The sequence below is a fragment of the Hydractinia symbiolongicarpus genome, chromosome 4, assembly GCF_029227915.1.
Source record: "Hydractinia symbiolongicarpus strain clone_291-10 chromosome 4, HSymV2.1, whole genome shotgun sequence".
In the NCBI taxonomy this organism is placed as follows: Eukaryota; Metazoa; Cnidaria; class Hydrozoa; order Anthoathecata; family Hydractiniidae; genus Hydractinia; species Hydractinia symbiolongicarpus.
The window spans coordinates 21121685-21142491 of NC_079878.1; the positions used below are offsets into that span (position 1 = coordinate 21121685).

At 33.1% G+C, this 20807-nt stretch overlaps 1 protein-coding gene across 3 annotated transcripts; it reads right to left on the reverse strand.

Annotated features, from left to right (window-relative positions):
- Window positions 1-225: 225 nt before the first annotated feature.
- On the reverse strand, window positions 226-16497 carry LOC130641791 (chromodomain-helicase-DNA-binding protein 5-like). 3 transcript variants are annotated; one of them, XM_057448746.1, is made up of 33 exons: window positions 16336-16497; window positions 15523-15668; window positions 14940-15242; window positions 12717-12845; window positions 9957-10203; window positions 9443-9615; window positions 9073-9328; window positions 8680-8789; window positions 8389-8594; window positions 8204-8311; window positions 8069-8107; window positions 7927-7993; window positions 7500-7846; window positions 7152-7353; window positions 6953-7074; window positions 6489-6540; window positions 6274-6395; window positions 6050-6191; window positions 5248-5712; window positions 5014-5152; window positions 4657-4775; window positions 4525-4578; window positions 4327-4443; window positions 3951-4005; window positions 3326-3394; window positions 3047-3215; window positions 2864-2905; window positions 2614-2761; window positions 1637-2538; window positions 1217-1290; window positions 1087-1130; window positions 905-1005; window positions 226-712 (listed from the first exon to the last, which is right to left on the reverse strand). In XM_057448746.1, the coding sequence occupies exons 1-33, from the start codon at window positions 16379-16381 to the stop codon at window positions 286-288; spliced, it is 5742 nt and encodes a 1913-aa protein (XP_057304729.1). In that variant the 5' UTR covers window positions 16382-16497; the 3' UTR covers window positions 226-285. The 3 variants fall into 3 exon arrangements, with proteins under 3 accessions (XP_057304729.1, XP_057304728.1, XP_057304730.1); XM_057448745.1 differs by having other exon boundaries at window positions 3326-3412; XM_057448747.1 differs by lacking the exon at window positions 12717-12845 and having other exon boundaries at window positions 3326-3412.
- Between the last annotated feature and the right edge of the window lie 4310 nt (window positions 16498-20807).

Sequence of the window (20807 nt, forward strand, 5' to 3'; positions counted from 1 at the left end):
ACTTGTTTGGTTTTGTATGTCGACCAAGTGGACACTTAAAAAAAATAAAAAATGCTAAAATATAAGCACTAATAAATTTAACCACTTTTAATGCGCGCTACATAGAAAACGCGTTACATATTTTGAAGTTAAAATTGAATAAATTCAAGTTTGGGCTTAACACATGTCCTCAGTGTTATGCTAAAAGCGACATCTAACATAAAATAAATAGTAAAAGAACAAATATTATAGTAGTAAAAGTAGATGTATTTTTTTATAAAATAATAGAAGTAGAAATAATTTCTTTTAAACATCATTTGGTCTTGTAGCAAGAACAAGCGAACGAGTTGAATCTACCGCCGGCCTTGCAGAGGGCGGTGAAATCACAGGTCCTTTTACTGGTAACAAAGTTACGCCCTGTGGCGGTGGATTACTTAATGCTGCGCTATGTAACGACGCTGCAGCAGTTGGAGCATTTACTGCGTTTGGCATTTGTCCACCTGTCGCTAGTCGTGTTAACACAGCTCGCTCTGACATATTGAGTCGATGTGTTACTGGTGGCATCTTAGCCAGGGCTGTCGGTAGCCTGTTTACATCGTTCTTCATGTCAGAAAGAAGTGTTTCGAGTTGGTTTAAAACTTTATGAAGAACGGCATTTGCAGGTTTGTTGCCAGCTAACGATTCTTTGGATAAATGCTGATGACTCTCTGCCAGGCATTCCAACTCAGCGAACCTAAAATTATCATTCGTAAAAAGATAACAGTGATTTTAACAGCTAGAAAATTACATCAGATGTAAATTAAAGTCTTAAACGATGTTTCGACTAAAAAAAATAAACGGATAAGTAAACTACAGTGAATCTCGAGATCGGACATCAGTAAAGATATTAGGGAGATAAATTTTTCCATTGTTGAAGTAACCTTACCTGGATTGCAACGACATAGCCGGGTGTGGATTTTCTTGTTGAACGCGCATAAGCGTTGCACGTTTTAACTGTTCTTCCACGATCAAAGCTTGCTCTAGCAACTACAACGAAAGCAGTGAAGATAAAGTCTTATGAAAAAACAAAATATCCCACACTGTAAAATAAGCAACTAAACAACATACTTTGAATCTTCGTGCAATGAATTTATTTTTGTAATCAAGCGACACTATAAAAGAAGACATGTTTTATATAACTTCCCAACAACAAGAAATATAAACAACTCTCGTTAAATACTTGTTAGAAGAGACATACTTCTTGCGAATGGTTTGTTTATCGTTTCAAATCGAACATCGTTCTGAATATCTTGCCATCTTCCGTAACCATGACTAACATGTTTGTTAAGAAATAAACAGTAGTTCAGCAAAGAAGATGCCACTCTTACAGGTTGGTCACATTTTTAAAATATTAAGAGTTAAAATTTAGTAGAAAACAGGGTCGTAGAAGGACAACCTGCCGATTAAATAAAAAGAACTCAAACTAAAAAAAAATAGATTTAGAAAAATTATTTTTAGAAGTCTTCCAGAAGCTTTTCACATTTTCGCGACTTTTAATGAGTTAAGGGGTATATTGTATTTCCAAGGAGTTCCAGGAGTAGTGGTCACCATGCTCTACTTGGAAAAAAGGCCAAGTCCACACCAAAAATAATGCAATTTTTTGTGAACGAAAAGATACACTACAACACCAGCAAGTAACCAGTAGTCATGGTAACGCCACCATATGTTATCCAGTTTTCTCTTTTCTTCAGCCTCCCATAACACATGCAACTCTGTGAAACCTCCATCAGCTATGTTGAACATAAACTTCGGTAGTGTAACACCGTCTATAACTCTAGGCTCCAGTTTTACTTCTTTGGGTTTCTCAACCGAAAGAGATTTTTCAACCTCATTCTTTCCTGCTTCTTTTGTGACATCACAAGTTGGTGTTGCGTCGACACCAATGTCGCTTGTTTTGGCGTCCTTGCTCAATGCATCAGCACTGGCATCAGATTGTGCGATAACACCATTCGTACCTTTATGCGCATCATTCTCAGTTTTGCTGACGTCATTAGAATCACCAGCAATCTCCATCGCAGTGTCTTTTGCGTCGCCATTAGTCAAATTCGAATCAGTTAATTCTTTAATGTCATCTCCGTTCTTTGTGGATGGTGTTTCATTTTCCATTGCGACATCATCGTTTACTTTTTCTTTCGCTGTTTCATCCACGTCCATCTTTTCTTCTTCTGTCGCAGAAGATTGACTGCTCTCCTTCGCTTTGTCTTCTGTAACTCCTTCTTCGGTAACTTTTTCAGGGGTTTTATTATCAACAACTTTTTCTGCAGTCGTATTATCACTTTGGACAACTTCAGTTGGTTTATCTTCTTTCTTTTTACCGTCATCACAATCCTTTTCATTCTTTTGTTCTTCTTTTTTAACCTCTTTCGGAGAGGCGACATTTACAGTATCCGTTTTTACTGGGTTTAGTTCATTAGCGTGTTTAATTTCTTCGATAAGCTTGCTCATTGATCGGCTTTGCAATGTTATGTGTCCGATTAAAACTTGGTGTAAAAACGTGTTGACGCTAGAATACTCCTCGACCTGTGAAAGAAAAACATGTATCTCTTATATATTGTCATCACATGTTATAGTTTGCAAGTTGACAATAATGCTTACCTTTCGTCTGACTAGACTCATGATTCCGATTCGGGAGAGCACTTGTAACCGGTTTACACCTTCACGCGGAACACCGTCACTATACGTTTCTTGTTTGCTGTCCATACCTGGTTCACATAAATGACGCAAGAACATCGAGGTATACGCTCTGTAATATAAAAATTTAAAAACATTCATTGTTGCATGAAACGTGAAAAGCATGAACTGAAAATTAGTTTAAATTTTGTATTAAACTAAATAATAAACTTACTGAAAGGCTTTTTCAGTTTTCCCTCGAAGATTATGAATACACCTATAAAAATGAGAGGATTTGTTAGCACACTGCAACTTTCCATCTCATTTCTCGCTAGCACACGTATTGGAGAGCAACATAAATAACATCGTAAAATCACTTTATTACACAAATCTCTTACGAGCATAAAAAACGCAGTACCATTTATCTTTGGCAGTTTTAAAAGATTTGGGTGGTAACCCATATCGCATGACAGCAGTTAGAAAGGCTCTTCTTTGACGTGGATTAAAACCATAGACTTCAATTTGGGAACCAACTTTTGCCAATAATGGCGGAAGTACATCTCGATCTCTATATTTCTTTTGACGCACTATAAGAAATATTTTTCCTCGTAGTTTCAAGACAAAACCTGGACACACTCACACGAAACTATATATTGTTTCGGTTTAGGATAAAATTAACACGCAATTAGTGGTGTACCTGTCAAATTTGAACCTTCTTCATCAGAGAGGTCATCAGAATCATCAACTAACTCGGAAGCATCGAAGTCTGAACCGTCGTCGTAAGCTAAAAAATATAGCTAAACTTATTCTAATACAGGGGTCAACAATCTCAATTAAAAATAAAAGAGATAAGGAATTCTATGGTAATCTGCGAGGTTATCTCTATTCTATCACACGACATAAGAGTGCGTCTAGTCAATTTTACTTTCCTTTAAAAAACATTGAATTAAATTTCCCCTACAGATTTTTGTTTCATATAGTCAAACATTCTTTTTTATTTAAAAGTTAAAGATAAGACAGTATGACCAGGTATCATTAAGGCTACGAAGAGACCATGTATTTTTCACCAGATCGAAAAATGCAGTCAAATGAAAACAAGCCTTTAGATTTCCATCCAATAAAAGAATTTTAGTTATAAAAGCAAACTGTGTGAGTCTTATACTACTTGTCATGTCCATCACTAGAAGACAGCAAGCCCTGAAGAATCAAACTGTTTTTATTTTGCATGTTATGCCGAAGCTGATAACGATTTCAAGAACATCATCAGATAACAATTAAAACATGCTGATGTTATCTTACCAACATAAAGTTGACAGACTCACCTCCACGAAGAATCTTGTTCGTTTCAGCAGTCAGTGCACCATCATTGTAGTTAACCTAAATATGACGTAATAATTATAACTAGTCGTTAGCCCGTGGAAAAATCCACGGGGTCGCCCGTCCTTTATATATCGCATTTCGTGTTTCCGTTTCCGTTCCGGGACGCAGCTTTCGCGGACACGGACAAAATACGGCTGTTATTAAAGAGACACGTGGTGTTAAAGACATGACTAAAAGCAAGATATATACATATATACTTGTATGTGCATGTATTGACATTTTTATCAATCATGCTCGCCTGTTAAACATAACGAAGATGAAACATTATTAACTGGAAAAGTTAACATTCCGAAAGAAATAGTGTATTATCCAACCCACCTGTTTCCTGACACGTTTTCCTTTTCCAAGCGTACTTGCTATGTATTCCTGCTCCTGTTCGTAATGGTGACGTAATAGCTTTTCCCAATAATCTGTGTCAATGACGTCAGCATCTTGCTACGAGAGACAAACATGACAAGTTATATATCTCAAAATTGTTTTGAAATTCTACACCATCTTTGAAAAGCAAGCAATTACCTTTAAAACTTCCACATCTGGCTCGTCTTTGTCTTTTACAGTATAGTTAGCAACCTGGAAAACAAAAACAACTAAATTGCATATCAAGTCATAAAAGATAGGAGAGAAAAGTATAACGTAAGTTGTTCGAACCTTAAAAGAAGACAAGTATTCATCCATTCCACCAGATTCTTTTTCTTGTATACCTTCATTAGATCTATCCAACAAAGCTTCGACTGCTTTGTCATCATAAACGATACGTCCAGTATCGTCTGAAAAAAGTGTACAAGATATAAAACACTAGGTTAAAGACAGCTTGGTTATCACATTGCTAGGATTAAAAAAGCCCCGCACTGGTCCATAGTAAGTACTATTTATTAAGTAGTACAAAGCCTTCTGCGCCATTTTGATTAGACAGTTCACACCGTTTTGTTTTTTTGGTAAAGTTCTTATGGATTAAAATGTGAAAATACAAGATAGAGATGGTAAATATGGTTAAAACTTTCATACCTGCTGCATCTTTGAACATCTGTTCTGTTCCAAATTTCAAAATATCGTCGAGCTCTCGTTTCGACATCGCTTGAGCAGCTTTTGATCCAAGACCAGGTCTTACAACCAAATGTGTCAACATCATTTTCTTCTTTGCTACCTATTTAACATTTGACAAACAGATTCAGTGATATTCAACCCAAGAATTTCTACATACTTCTCCTTCTCATGGACGAGTATTTATAGCAACCTTACCTGTGTGATTCTCTCCTCCACAGAGCCTTTTGTAACAAATCGATATATCATAACTTTGTTCTGTTGTCCAATACGATGAGCGCGACTGAAAGCTTGAATATCGTTGTGAGGATTCCAATCCGAATCGAAGATAAATACAGTGTCTGCAGTAGCCAAGTTAATACCCAGTCCACCAGCACGTGTTGACAAAAGAAAAGCAAAAATTCCAGAGTTTGGCTGATTGAAACGATCAATAGCAGCTTGACGTATTTGTCCAGTGATTGTACCATCCAACCGTTCATATCTCCAAGCATGACCTTCCATGAAATCCTCAAGCAGGTCAAGCACTCGAGTCATTTGAGAAAAGATAAGCACACGGTGGCCCTGCGTTTCCAATTTCTTTAACATTTTGTACAAGAGGACAAGTTTCCCACTAGCTTCAGTCAAAGCTTTCACTTCGAAAGCGTTGTTTGGAAGTCTAGGTGCCTAAAAAAACAACAACTGAAGAGTAAAGAAATTTTCCTTTGATTCAAAAAAATGCTTTGCACGAAAGTTGAAAATGGAGATAAACTTTTGTGGATTTATTCTGAGATCGAAAAATATTTTTGGAGGAAAAACATAGAAAAAAAAACTGATACTATGACAGCTAATAAAGTACTAAAAATCAAAAAAAAATTATTATGGATTCAATTGTAATAACTACGAAACAAGTATAAGAAGCGTAGCAATTTTATAAGATTTCGTCTTAAATTTGTCTACACACAAATGATCGCCTTTGTCTTCATCACGTTTTACATGTTACTGATCACACACACACACCAACCTCAGAAGCAGCAGTTGCAAAAAGGTATGGATGATTGCAGCACTTCTTCAACTCCATCACAATGTTGAGTAAGGAGACTTGAACAGATCCTCGCGCATTTAATGCCTCGAAATTCTTTGTGAGAATATATTTGTAATATTTCCTAAAATGTTAGAAAATATAGTATGAATATTTGTAAGATTTTGATTATTAAAATCGAATTTACGTGAATAGCAGGAACTCACTGTTGCATAGGACTTAGTTCGATACGAACAATAAATTCACTTTTCGTGGGAATTCCCTTCAGGACATCGCTTTTTAACCGACGCAACATGTGTGGTCCCAACATCTCGTGTAGCTTTTTAATCTAATAAGAAGAACGAAAGGCATGCTATACAAAGACTATATCCAGAATATATATGAAGAAAAAGATAATGTAGCTCTAAAAATATCATTTTACCTGATCCTCTTTACCAATATCTTCAAATTCCGCAAGAAAGTTTTCACGATTTCTATATGAGCAATAAGGCAGATATAGACTTCATGAACGATTCTCACATGGATGCAGTGTTTAAAAAATTCTCAAAATAAAATTTGTTAACATTTTATAAGGTTTTTTTTGCCTATTTCACAATAAAAAATAAAAACAAATAAGAAAAGACCTCAAATGTCACTAGCAAACATTTTTCTAGAAACATAAATACTATAACGGTTTTCTTCAGAAAATTATGAATATTCAAGATTTTCAAGGACACTTAGTTTCGTCTCAAGGTTTTAAGGCTTTAACGTCCGGCAGAACTTCAGTGGCGGAAAAAAGAAAAATAGGAAGAACTGGTAGTTAAATCAGGAATAAGGTTAAAGCATTTTAAAAGAGCTAGGATTTATTTATACTATTCTGTAAAGAATTATAAAAAACCAACATACATGAATTTATTTGGACAAAGAAAATTCAGCAAATGAAATAACTCTTCTAAGTTATTCTGCAATGGTGTGCCAGTTAACAACAATGTATATCCAATATTGTAGTTGCTCATTGTTCGAAAAAACTGAAGCAAAATAAAACGATGAATATTAGAACTAGTAATTGTTTCGGCAATAAAATGATCATGTGACTAAAGCTTACCTTTGATTGGTTATTTTTTAACCTATGAGCTTCATCAATTACTAAAACCTTCCAGTCAATCGATTGTAGCGTGTTCGCATCAATTGATACAAGTTCATATGATGTTAGAAGCACATGAAATTTGACAGCCGAGTCTTTTTTTACTTTGTAAGCTTTTGTACCTTTCTTCAAAGCATCTTCGTCAAATGTCATCTCATAATTTCTAAGAAGAAGTTGAAAACGAAAGGCTCAATAACAAAAATTGTATTGTAATTTCAATAAAAAGTGGAAGCACTCTAATTGTTTAAACACTTAATATACAATTTGAAGAATTCACAAGAAGAAAGAAAAGTCACATCAAATCATTACCTGATAACCTGTCGATTCTCTCTGTGCCCAGAGTATGATACAACATACATTTCCGGTGCCCAAAACTCAAATTCTCTTTCCCAGTTCACCAACGTAGACAATGGAGCGCAAATCAAGAAGGGTCCTTCTGATCGGCCTTCCTTCCACAAGGAATTTAAAAATGTTATGGTTTGGATGGTTTTACCCAAACCCATTTCGTCAGCCAGAATAGTGTTATCGTGTTGTCCCCATGAGTAACGAATCCAATTAATCCCTTCTATTTGATACTCGTGTAGTTTACCACCGGTGTCTGTGATAAACTTTGGCTGATCATCTGCGTTATATCCATTAGGACGAACATCATATTCCTGAAAGTTGTACAAATAATATTTCAGTACTTATCTGTAACCTTTATTTTTTCGACACAGTCAACTGATAAAATGCATACCCATCCATCTTTTCGTTTGCTTGTCTTATCCTTTCCTTTAAGTTTTGTTTTTTTCTTGTACTTAGAACTAAACAAAATATAAAAAACTTATCATAATGAAGTCTGACCATCATGCACAAAAAACAATGCTTACAAAACTTACCGTAATTTGTTGTAACTCTCAATAGCTTTGTCAAAATCACTACAACAGAAAATAACTTACACATTTAGCTAAACGGTTTTGATTAGTTGAGAAGTTATTTACACATTACATGCAATTTAAGAAAGCACTCCTTACACAACATCTTTGTTATCTTCATCATCTTTGTATTCCCACGTTGCATAGTCGTAACCAATTTCTTTCCATTTCACAAGGTATTGTGTTCCCTTTGATTTCTTCAATTCCCTAGAAATTTTATTTATGAATATAAAGTGATAAAATTTACCAGCAAAATGGTTTATTCCAATTCAGCAGAGTATTACCTGTGCCACAAAATCCGATGTATTTGAAGCCAATCTGGCTTAATGCCATATTGATAAAACCTTTGATCCAAGTTGCGCTGGTGTTCAACTTCGTCGACATTTGTGTCCTCGCCACCTTCAACTAAGCCCTCCTCAGTCATTGGTGCATCATTCATGTCATTTTTACGACAAAAAAATCTGTAGAGGGACACATGGTATTTTTCGAGCTAACAAAGAAGTGAAATGCTATGTAGTGAAATATTTTATCACAAAAAAAAATGTGTATTTATACTCCAAGAATTGTAAACTGACCTGAAGCTCATCAATCCAATGACATTTCCAGTAAGATAGGTTGGCATATTTCACAAAGAACTTTCTTACTTTGTATGATTCATTTTTAGCCCCTGCAGCTATTTCTTCCTCTAAAATAAAAGTAAATAGTCTTATAACTGCAAAATTGACATTTATAATCCAAAGGTCTATTTTTGGTCTACATGCCTCGATAACATCATGTTGTTGTTGTTTAGATAAAATTTACATGGCTTAGTACACACGTCATTTAGACGAGGCTCCAACTACACATTTACAAAAAATCTCTTCAAAAGTTATGAAACATCCTGACTGAACTTGAAAAGTATATTTCATATGTAAATAAATGAATTTGCACTGATTCCTTTACATATATTGTAAAAAACAAAAATGAACCTGTGGGATGATGTGTCAAAAACTTCCAAAACAATATCCTTTCAACTTTCTCAGGCAGAGGTTCTACTTTACACATCGGACATCTCCATTCACCGTCAGGAACAGAAATTAACTGCGGCTTTACACACCTCATGTGGTATGTACCAGGACAGTAATCACAACACAAAAGTTCACCACCATCTTTACAGATTTTACAGTATTCACCATGAAAAGTGTCATCCTCTTCCTCCTCCTCCACCTGACCAGTCATCTCTGCCTACGATAAACAACACTTCTAATAGCATTCAGAATCTTTCAACAATTGTTTACTTTCTAAATATTCAATGTAGATATCTCCAATCTGTTCTTTATAGCTAAATCATTAGTTTACCTCACACTTTGGACAACTCCACAGTCCCTCAGGCACTTCGTCCAATGGTGGATCAAGACACGTAAGATGCCATGAACAGGTACATGTATCACATAATAAAATATCACCGCCTTCACCGCACACATCACACACTGAGTTATGAATTGGTTCAGGTACTGGTTCACCTTTTTTTCCTAGAAGCACAAGAAATTTGTAGGTTGTATATTTGGGTTTGTTAACAATCCCATTTAAGTCATATTTCATTCTAATCTACAGAAGTGGAAAGACTGGCATGCTTTTTATTCTTTATGTTGGCAAGTTTACTTGTTAAATTGTAACAGGGTTGGAATTGATGAAAGCATCACAATTTAGAATAATAAAGTCATAATTTTTAGAAATAACAAAAAAAGGAAATTTAACATTTCTTTATTCAAGGATTACATTTCATCTCAAAAATTCCAAATTGCAAATTGCAAATAGCAACAAGCTTGTAAAATATTTTGAATAGCCTGTGTAATAAGAAAACAGTTATCACCTTTTTTGTAAGGTCCACGCTTTCCTATGGTAGGAATTGTCTTAGCCTTCTTTTTCTCCTTTTTATCTTTGGTATTTTTAATCCTTGGACCAGTCCTTTTCTTTGGACCAGGCTTTTTCCGTAGAGTTTCCTGGCTGCTCTCATCTGCTTCTTCCCGTGTGACATCATCAAGATTTATATCATCAAAATTCACAATGCCTTGACGAGGTGTTTTCTTTGATTGGCGGGAAGTTTTTCTATCACCAGCCTACATATAAAAGTTGATGGTATGGTGTAAAATTTAATTTAATATATACAGCTTCATATACATGTCATGGCAGTGTTCTAAGCAAACACAATATCAACAATAGTAATGCTTAACATTTTTTAAATATAATTCTAGACAAATGCAAATGATGTGATAGATCATTCCAACAACAAAAAAGTGATATAAATATTTTGCTCCTAATTTCACTATAACTAATACTGTGGCAGCAGAGTTGTGCCAGCAATTGGCAGTAAGCAATCTCCAATAACCTCATTTTCTCTATCAATATTTTGTTGTTTATTATTATTTTATTACTTTTGGAGGATGATTATTACTATAGACAGGTTGGTGGGCCTTGGATAAATACAGGGATAAGCGGTCCTCTCTATTACAAGGCGAAATAAAATATTTGTTGTTTGGAAAGACAATGTTAAAAATTTAAAATTTATATGATACGAAAGCTATTTTTAAAAAGATCGCTGAGAAAGAGAACATCGTTGAGCTATTACCCGATGAGGAGAAAATAGTAGAAAATTTGTAAAAAAATTGTATTTTTATGTTTTTATATTTATATATTATAAAAAAGGCAACAAATTAACAATATTTTAATTAACGAGTCATGAAATTACCAGTCTTAAATTAACACTACATAAAATTAACGGTCATTAAATTAACGCAAATTTTGAAAAACAGCGTTGATTTCATGACTCGTTAATTTCATGGAATAAGGTATGCCATAATTAAATTAAATTGTGTGTTACTTATTTTAACAAACAAAATGTATGGCTTTTTTGCCACAAAAATAAACAACAACATACAATAACAAATTAAATTAGCACAATGGCAGTTTTTTAAGCAGTTTTATAGCTGGCAAAACTTGCCAATACTTTGCAGTTAGAAGGCTGCAAAAGTGCGACATCTGCATAAGTAGACTAAAAAGTGTTTAAAATGCGCTAGTAGCAGTTTTTTTAACATGCCTAAATTACGAAACAATTTACTGTCAGGTCCTATGAAGAGCCAAAATATTGAGAAATAGTCATGGCGGTCTCAGCAACAATTAGCACAGAATTAAAGTTTAACCAAATACCGAGATCATAAGTCCACTGTACATTTAGAAGTTCAAATTGTTAAAATCGATTAAAGAAGCAGCCTGAATTACTACTTGTGGTGACAGATTTTAAATTTGCAGTTGTGCCAACATTTTTCTTACTAACTGTACAATAAAAAAAAAAACATCTCAAGAAATTGTTTATAGAGACCTGGAAATTACTTTCAGAATCGCATAATGTATAGTACTGCGTAGGTAATAAAAATAAAGCAAAGGGACTTGATAAAAAAATGAAACAACCAAATAAAAAACTGATTTTATCACAATGAAAAAGATTTTAATGCAAATTTAGCAAAAGCAAATGAGACATCCTAACATTTGCTTTGAATTAATTTCTACAGAGTAGGGTGTAATGATCATATTTTTTAACGACAAAACAAAGTGAAAATTGTCATTAGAGCTAGCTTGTTCAAATTATCATTCTTGCCTAAACTGATCTTTAAATGAGAAAATGTTTAAATAATGAGCATGTGTCTTTAGGATTTTGTATTCTCAAAAATATCAACCTAAAGCTACAAGTGACAAATGACAGCCTATGTAAATTTATTCTTAGAATCACATTATACTGATGCAAATCTTTTTAAAATTCCTTTGTTGTTTCTGCATGCTTAATCTACAGTTCTCTGATAAATTATAATACGGTTAAAACCTGCTATCCAAATCTTGCAAATTTCTGTTACCAGCTGACTATTTTCTAAAATCAAATTTTGTACACATCTACATTGTGTACCCATAAACTTTCACACCTTTTGCAATAGTATTACCTTTCTTCTCATTTTTTTTTTTGAGATTAGAATAGCTCCAGTAGCAGGGTTTTTAGGTTAGAACACTCAAATATTTTATACCAAATTTATATAAATTACTTGTTTTGCACTCATTTTTGCTATAAAAGATACTAAACATATGATTAAGTATATGGAAAGGATTTTAAGGTTTGTATGAATTACGCTTCACCAGATAACTGTTGATTGACCTGACTTTGTGTTAAACTGACAATAACTAAATATCACGAATTATGACTTCATTTTCAGATTTTTTTGTACATTATGTAAGATCCATAGCACCTTTTGATGGTGAATAATTAGCAAAAAGCTGACAACAGAAATGTAAGAAAATTACACACGAGTGAAAATTTTAGAATTTTCAGAAACCACAAGGAGCTGTAAGCTAAAAATAAGTACACTCTCATTACTCAACGACTCTTACACACAACATTAAGAAGTTATTGTAAAGCTTTTATAAAAATAATAAACATAACATTGTGCACTTTGAATTGATGATAAAATATAAAGTAACTGAGGAGATAAACAATATAGCGTTGATTTTTACCTACTCTATTCTTTCTAAAATTTTGTTTCATAAAAATGTGAATTTTAATGACAATACAATATATTTAGGCACTTACCCGAAATATTTTATTTCCTCTCCGGATCATTTTTAGTTTTAAATCATTTGAAGACTCGTCATCAAGAAAATCGTCATCCTCACTTCCTTCTCCACTTTCCTGAATATTCAAACTATCTGGTGACGCGGGCTAGAAAAGTTGGCAAAACAAATGTCATTGCCACTAGCAGTAATCAAATTTAGTTTTTAATTTTTTTTATAGGATATTTAGTCCTTTTCAACAATAAAAATGGAAATTTAATACTACTTTTCTCTTGTTCTTAAATCATTTAAAAAAATACAAAATACTTGTTTTTAAACCATTTCCTGCAAAATGTATTCAAAACAATCAAATTTCATAAATACTACGAACAAGCTTTCTTATATATTTATTGCATATATATTTCTTAAAAAAATGATAAACAGAAACCATAATATTTATAAACGGGCTGTTCATTGCATTTTTGGCACATTATAAAAAGAAGAACTGTAAAACGAGGTCATATTAAGTGTCAATCAAATACAAAAACACATTTCAGAGAACAAAAACCTATACAAACACAAAATGTGCACCACAGGTCATCTGAACATGAACTGTCTGTTCTATAAAATTCTCACAACAAAATAAACAAGTAAATAAGGTAGCTGCAAATTGTGAATAATTAAATAAAACCAGAGACTGGGAAGCTATTGCTTGAAAGGAGTCTGATTTTTTCCCATTGGAACTATTCAAAGAACCGAAAGAACAAGTTAATGTCAATGTCCATTGAATGGCAGTTAATTTAATTTATGCACTACTTTAAACTAAAACAAGATCCAGATGTAATCCAAAATCTGAAAAATTTAATTTAACTGAGGCGAATCTAACTGAATTAGTTGTTCTACGGCCTGATTGACCCTAATTTTCATACACAAAAAAGAAAATAATATTATCAACCAAAAAGTTTTTAAAAAGAAAAAATTGAAATACTCCACATTTTGTCATCCCATCTTGTGAAAATAACTAACATCATTAATTATTTTCTGTGTAGCATAGAATGATGTAATTTTTTGTTGGTTAAATGTCAATCTGCAAATATACTACCCAAGGTGGTACTTTAAGACTGCTGTTTGTAATGTTTTTTAATTATTTTTATTTTGCCGACAGCCTAAGGATAAGCTACTATCGACTTCACCCATAGAACAACTAATTAAGTTAGAGTCTCCTAGATTTAAATAAGAGCAGAATTTTACCACTACTATTATAATAAGGCACCACATAAATTGCATGTCATCACAATTGTTTGTCCAATTCTCATCTTCTCATCACATTAAATTATCAAAACTGAAAGGTTCTAAATTTTAGGATATAATTCCTGTTAAAAATGTGTGCTAGTTTATAAGCGGTCGATTAAAATTTATTTTTTCAATATTTGTAAAAAAGTTTGATGTTGTGCAGAATGACCAAAGCAAGTTATTATTCCTTCCATGACACGTAATAATTTTTTTTATAAACTGGTTATTTTTATTCCTTATACTTATCAGTAAAAAAAGTCTTAAAACATTTAGTCTCTTTTTGCTTAAAATTAAGCAAAAATTAATTAAAATTAAATTTTTTAATTTAGTCACTTTGTGCCGACCAATTTCCAGATTACACTGAATTGAAAAAATTGGCAAAAAAATGAAAATAGTAGAAAAAAATTGGCAAAAAATGGTAACAAAAAAATCGGCAAAAATATTAGGTCAGAAAAAAAAGTCAGCAAAAAATATATATAAGTCACTTAACAAAAATTTGGTCACTTTTTTCCATCTTTTTTTTTACTGATAAGGTATTGTACGCTCTATGCATACAACATTGGGGCACATCTAAAGAATCAGTGACATGTGTGTAAGTACACTTATGCAAATACATGCCACTCCTGTTTCAGACCCGTAAACATGTTTTCTTTAGGCTTTCTTCTTTATTAGGAAAACAAACTGGCTTATCTTACAATGTGAAAGAAACGTTTTAACACCCTATTTTTTGGCAAAAATGGATCAATTAAAAACGTCAGCAAAACTTATATAAAAACACTTGTTTATAACAATGATTTCATGAGAGCACAGTTTCAGATAAGAACAGCTGTTCTCAAATCATTTTTTTCAACACTATGAACAACCCAATCTAAATTTGGCCATAAAATTAGAACAATCCAGGATTTAAATTTATTCTGGGAAACCTTAGGTCAGGTACTTGTTTCTTATAAAAAATGTGTAATAAAATTACCATGCTTTCTTTCTCAAATTCAAAAGAAGGACTTCTTCCAATATTCTTCCCCCTATCGACATCTGGTGTTTCACTTCTAGCATTAATTCCATACAGTTCCTTGAATTCTCTCCATTTTGCTCCAACCAGTGATGTTACATGTAAGCCGGATACTTTTGGGTTCGCTTCGGCCACTATTGGTCGAACCAGTTTATTAAACTGTTTATAATTTATGTCACTTAAACATTCATCAGGAATTTCAATATCAACGTTATTCAGTCCATGTGTTTGACAAATGTGATCGGAATACGTCAATGGTTCTTCCTTAAAAAAACAGTGCAAAAAATAAGAATAAAATCAAAAAATAATTGACTAATATAATATATATACTGTAAATAAAATTCATACAAGGGTTTTAACTACTATGGTATGCAGTATATTGAATTTTATTCGCACGCAAAAGTTATTTCCCCTGGTAAATTTCCAGATTTTCATATGTACATTGATTATTCTCTTACAAGCTAAAAATGTCCACACAAATTTAAGTGCAGGTTAGGTGAAGCTTCTGTTAACGAATGCAACCATTTATTCAAACGATTATTACCTCATCAAAATCAGCATCTTGATTATTTCTTTTTCTTTTTTTACGTCCACTATCTGTATCACTAGCACTTGGACTTTCCATTCCTCGAGACTGTTTTTTACGTTTTGCTGTGGTTATAGTTTTTGGACTGTAGTCACTATCGGTATCTAGAATAAGTATAGTTATGTAGCTAGCTACACAGCTAAGGCTTCACCTCTTTGATAGTAAAAACAAATATAAAGCTATAGTAAAAATTGGCGCACTAGCTGTGCAAAATTTGTGTATGCAAGAATGAAATTTGGGCATGTAAAAAGTATGTGGTGAACTGTAATTTACTATTTTATTTACGTGGTAGTTCTACATTTTAAATTTATTTTAAAGGATGACTCACAAATCGAACAGTGTACACAAATCAATGCGATGTTGGGGAGACCAAACGTAGGGGTTAATTCTTTTGAGGTTTAAATAGTCCTAGTGGTGGGATTTTAGGGATTCACGATAGTCAAATATTATATACAATTTTCATTTTTGGCATTTAGGGCAGGGAGGGAGGGGGTAAAACCTTAAGTCAGGTTGACATAAGTGTATCATACTTTTTAACTTATGAGTCATCCCTAAAGTGTGTTTACCCAAGATATAATAAAGAAGGAAGTTCTAGCTAGGCCCTTAGCATTGTTTAGCTGGATACAACATAGTCATATTTTTGATGAAATATAAATCACTTGTGTTTTTAAAGAAACCTGCATGCTTTTACATTATCATAATCAGGACAAATAATTTTAGCATAACACAAGGTCCGCGGGTATTTTCAAATAAAAGTAAGATAAGATTTACCACTTTCCAGCAAGTCCAGTCTTTTATATTCTTTTTTTGGGGGCATTTTCTGACTATTTTTTTATAAATTTTATGCCTTTATCTGCGGATTTCTGATAACCATTATCACCGTTTGCCAGAACCAGACGGGTAAGGGGGTACCATGTTTCGATGTAAATAGAACATCTGGCATTCACCCCTGATTAACGGTGGTTAGGAGAAAACACACCGTTCCTGTTCAGGACGGGTACACAATTTGCATTTTCTAATGGCAAAAAAAATTAAAAACAGAATAATGCTGACATTTCAGTGGCAATTTTTTTAAACAGGTGTTTTTTAAACATATGTATTTGTTTTAAATAAATTTCCAGCTTTAATTAGCTTTTAGCTGACGCGGAACTTATGTAATTAGTATTTCATTATTTATATAAAACCCCCGTCATTCAAAAGACAATTATGATCGGTTGTTAAAATCTTTATACCTCCTAAAATCTGAAAGAATATCCTCAAGAAATTTAGTTCAAACAAAAGATTTTTCAACTTTCCAACGTTGAATGGGCTTGGTCATCACGTGATAAAATGACGTTTTAATTTTTGGAGGGGTATTTTTCGTGAATCTGAATAATGGATATGTGCTTCAAAATTTATTTATGAAAAAATAATTCGAATGGAGAGACTATGGACTTTTTTTCCTACTAAGAAACATTATAAAAATATCAGACCGACAAATACAATCAAATTTATAAACGACCCTTCTTGATAAAAATCATTTCATTAAAAGTCGAGGAATGTTTCTCGTTAGGCGTATTTATATTGATACGAACTAATTCTTTGAGGCGAAAAGTTCGAAGTTCGTCAGCAAAATAATGAGAGAAACCTATGGTAAAACACTTCAAATCACCATTCACAAATGAGAGTTATTCTACTGAGTAAAAATACCTATGATTGTTGAGGAAATGTTACTTTTGTCGATATATTTTTTTCAATTGTGCATCGATTTGTAGCACGAACTGAAGTGCAAAAAGGATAGAAAGTTCCAGCGACATGTGATATTTTACTGCATTTATACTGTCGGACAAAAGTATTTTTTTTAAAAAAACTATTCATCTTAAACCATTATTTCGTCTCGTTATAAAAACCAAAAATTCTAATTTTTCGAAGTAGGCATTGGCCTTTTCTTACATTCTACTCTAAAACTACAGACGAAGGGTAGGTCAAGTTAATATCATAAGGAATGATATATGTGAAAAAAAAAGTATTACGAAATTATAAAGCTCTAGTTAATTTGGTCACATTGAAGGACCGTTCATTTGGCACCACTTTACCGGAAGTCTGTCCTAGCATTTGATTAATGGAGCGATAAACCAAAGAACAAAAAATGGGACATATACGCTCTAGTTTGCAGTATGCAATGTTACCAACTCTTTCCAGAGCCCATTCAATGTATTGCTCTTAAGTAACTTTAGCCGATCCAAGAACGCCTTGCTATTTTTGCATCCTCACAGTAGCAGCAACACTGCTTTGTTTAAACCATTCATTTTTTTCTCACACATCAATGTCAAAATGAAATGTTAACTTTTTTCTACGAAGTTTTTTTGCTGCCTGGAAATGTCTCGATATGCTATGGGGACCATAAACAAGTTCAAGCCGAATATGCGGCACATTTCCAAACAACGTGATAATCAAACACATAGATAGACGAATACAAGTGGTGTATCCTTCTGGATCAGTTATATTTGCTAATGACTTCAGTGCTACGTATAACACCATTTAGATGTGCAACATATAGCTCTAAAAAATAGGTTAAACCTGGTAGTGTGTCTCAAACCTCAGCTCGCTGATAATGATAATTTGGTCAACGATTAAAATGGTCAAATGGTAAAAAAATTCTTCTTTTTTTATGTGTATTGTATATTTTATCGTGTTCAAGTTTATTCACTTCTGTTATTTTAAGCTATTTACTTTTGTATCCTTATTTTTTCTATTAAGTAAACTTAAATCCTGGAAGACAAAAGGTCTGGGTACGAATTCGTATATTGTTTCTAACAGAATGCAGTGCCTCACATTTTGTTTTAATAGTGAGAGCATTCAACAGAGAGAGGGACGTTTGTTAGAAACAAATATAGTTGTTGAAAAATAGCTACTTTAAATTTGTTGGAATTGTTCATAAATGACGTTAACCGTTTTCAAGATTTTTAGCTATGATTCCTCTGCAGTCGTTTATACTCGTCTGTACTCGACTCTAGTCGCTTGTCTGTAGTTATCTGTGATTCGTTTGTAGTCGTGTACACAATTTAGAACAGTTTTTGCATACCTTTTATAATAAAGTGGAAGAACCTGTGTAAATTCATGAAATTCAATGTAGTGTTAATTATTTTATTTCTATTCTGTTTAAAAAGCCTGATTATGACACCGTAGCACTGGTGACGAAGTTAGAGCGGTATTCCAACCTTTTTTTTTAAAAACGTGCAGTTAGACACGTAGTGAAAAGGTGATCGAGACAATCATCGTTGAGCCATGGTTGAATGAAGTAGCACTACATTACAGCAGCTCTCTCACGCCTTCTGAGAAAATAAGAAAGCAATACTTAGATTTTTACCAACGTAGAATTGTTGATAAACAATTTTTTTATACGACTTTCACAACAAAAAGTTTCATTTGTGATTGAATAATAAACACATCATCTACCCATCACTTACACATAATCATGAGCAAGTTTATCAAATCCAGTTTATAAGTAACCAGTTTATAAGTAACCAGTATATAAGTAACCAGTTTACAAGTAACCAGTTTATAAGTAACCAGTATATAAACCACCAGTATATAAGCAACCAGTATATAAGCCACCAGTATATAAGTAACCAGTTTACAAGTAGCCAGTATATAAACCACCAGTATATAAGCAACCAGTATATAAGCCACCAGTTTATAAGTAACCAGTTTACAACTAACCAGGTTATAACTAACCAGTTTATAAGTAACCAGTATATAAGTAACCAGTTTATAACCCACCAGTTTATAAGTAACCAGTTTACAAGTAACCAGTATATAAGCCACCAGTTTATAAGTAACCAGTTTATAAGTAACCACTTTATAAGTAACCAGTTTACATGTAACCAGTTTACAAGTAACCAGGTTATAACTAACCAGTTTATAAGTAACCAGTTTATAAGTAACCAGTTTATAAGTAATCAGTTTACAACTATCTAGCATATAAGTAACCAGTTTACAAGCAACCAGTACATAACCCACCAGTTTATAAGTAACCAGTTTACAAGTAACCAGTATATAAGTAACCAGTATATAAGTAACCACTTTACAAGCAACCATTTTATAAGCAACTAGTTTAAAGGTAAGCAACCAGTTTAAAAGCAACCAGTTTACAAGCAACCATTTTATAAGCCACCAGTTTATTAGCAACTGCAGTAAAATTTGCAAGAATACTGGTTATCATCTTTTGCAAAACACTGGATATAAGCCATTTTTACATTTTTTCAAACAAAATAACTACATTCCCATTCATAAAATAAACGCATATTATACATTTTTGAGATATCGCTAAACTAACATTAATTCAATTGCAGTTGGACTGGTATCTGCAATTGGGTGGGTGCAGATCCTATTCACAAGGGGATATACTGCAGTAGGATTAGCCCAAACTCTGTCCTGTCATCATAGCGCCTTGATATAAAATGCAAATGCTAGGATTTAGCACTGTAGTAAGTTTTCGTACTAAAATAGTAAAACATACAGATATTTACTCTCAGACCATCTATCTTTATAAGAGAAATTGTTTGTGGTGTTATGAATGCAAATGGACGATCCTATACCGTTTCAAAAAACATGACATTTGTCAAAGTAGGTGTTTGGTGAAATATGATGATATAACTGCGTGTGCATTTTTAAAACTTGATTGGAAATACGCGATACACAGAATATGGATTGTAGTATCATAGAGGCAGAAAGGAAAAGAAGCAATGCTGGGATCACGATGGACAAACATCATATGGTTTAATGAAGGGGTATGATATGACCGTTCACCTTGTAAATGTTAAATCAACTAAATTTTTTAGAATCTTTTAAGGTTTTAAAAAATTCTGTGCAAAAATAAACAAAGTCTTTTATGAAATAGATTACATGAGGCAGTGTGAAATAAAATGAATTTAATAAAACAATCGATCAAGTCACATCGATGACGTTACTGGAACTACAAGATCAGTAAATTGTTGTAGTAATACAATTTTAATTGCGATGTCAAAACTTTTCTGACTTATCTATCTATTAGTTATCCATTGTGAGAGCTTAATCATTTTTTCGGAGGAATTACAGCATAAGAGAAAGTTCTTGTAAATATGCATGATTGCTCAAAAAAACTTTGGTTACAAACAGCTGGCGTGCCTTGAGAAATTATGAAATGTTATTAATACAAAAGCCATGAAATGACAAAAGCAAGAAACTGCAAAAGGAGAGTTATTTAAATTGCTGTGAAACTC

Bases quoted from the DNA above. Each gene is read 5' to 3' on its own strand.
- LOC130641791 (XM_057448745.1), bottom strand. From the start codon at position 16,381: ATGCCCCCAAAAAAAGAATATAAAAGACTGGACTTGCTGGAAAGTG. The intron at 15,243-15,522 runs GTAATAATCGTT...TGTTTTTTTAAG, and splicing joins AAGATGCTGATTTTGATGAG to GAAGAACCATTGACGTATTC. The intron at 7,847-7,926 runs GTATGCATTTTA...TACAACTTTCAG, and splicing joins GCAAACGAAAAGATGGATGG to GAATATGATGTTCGTCCTAA.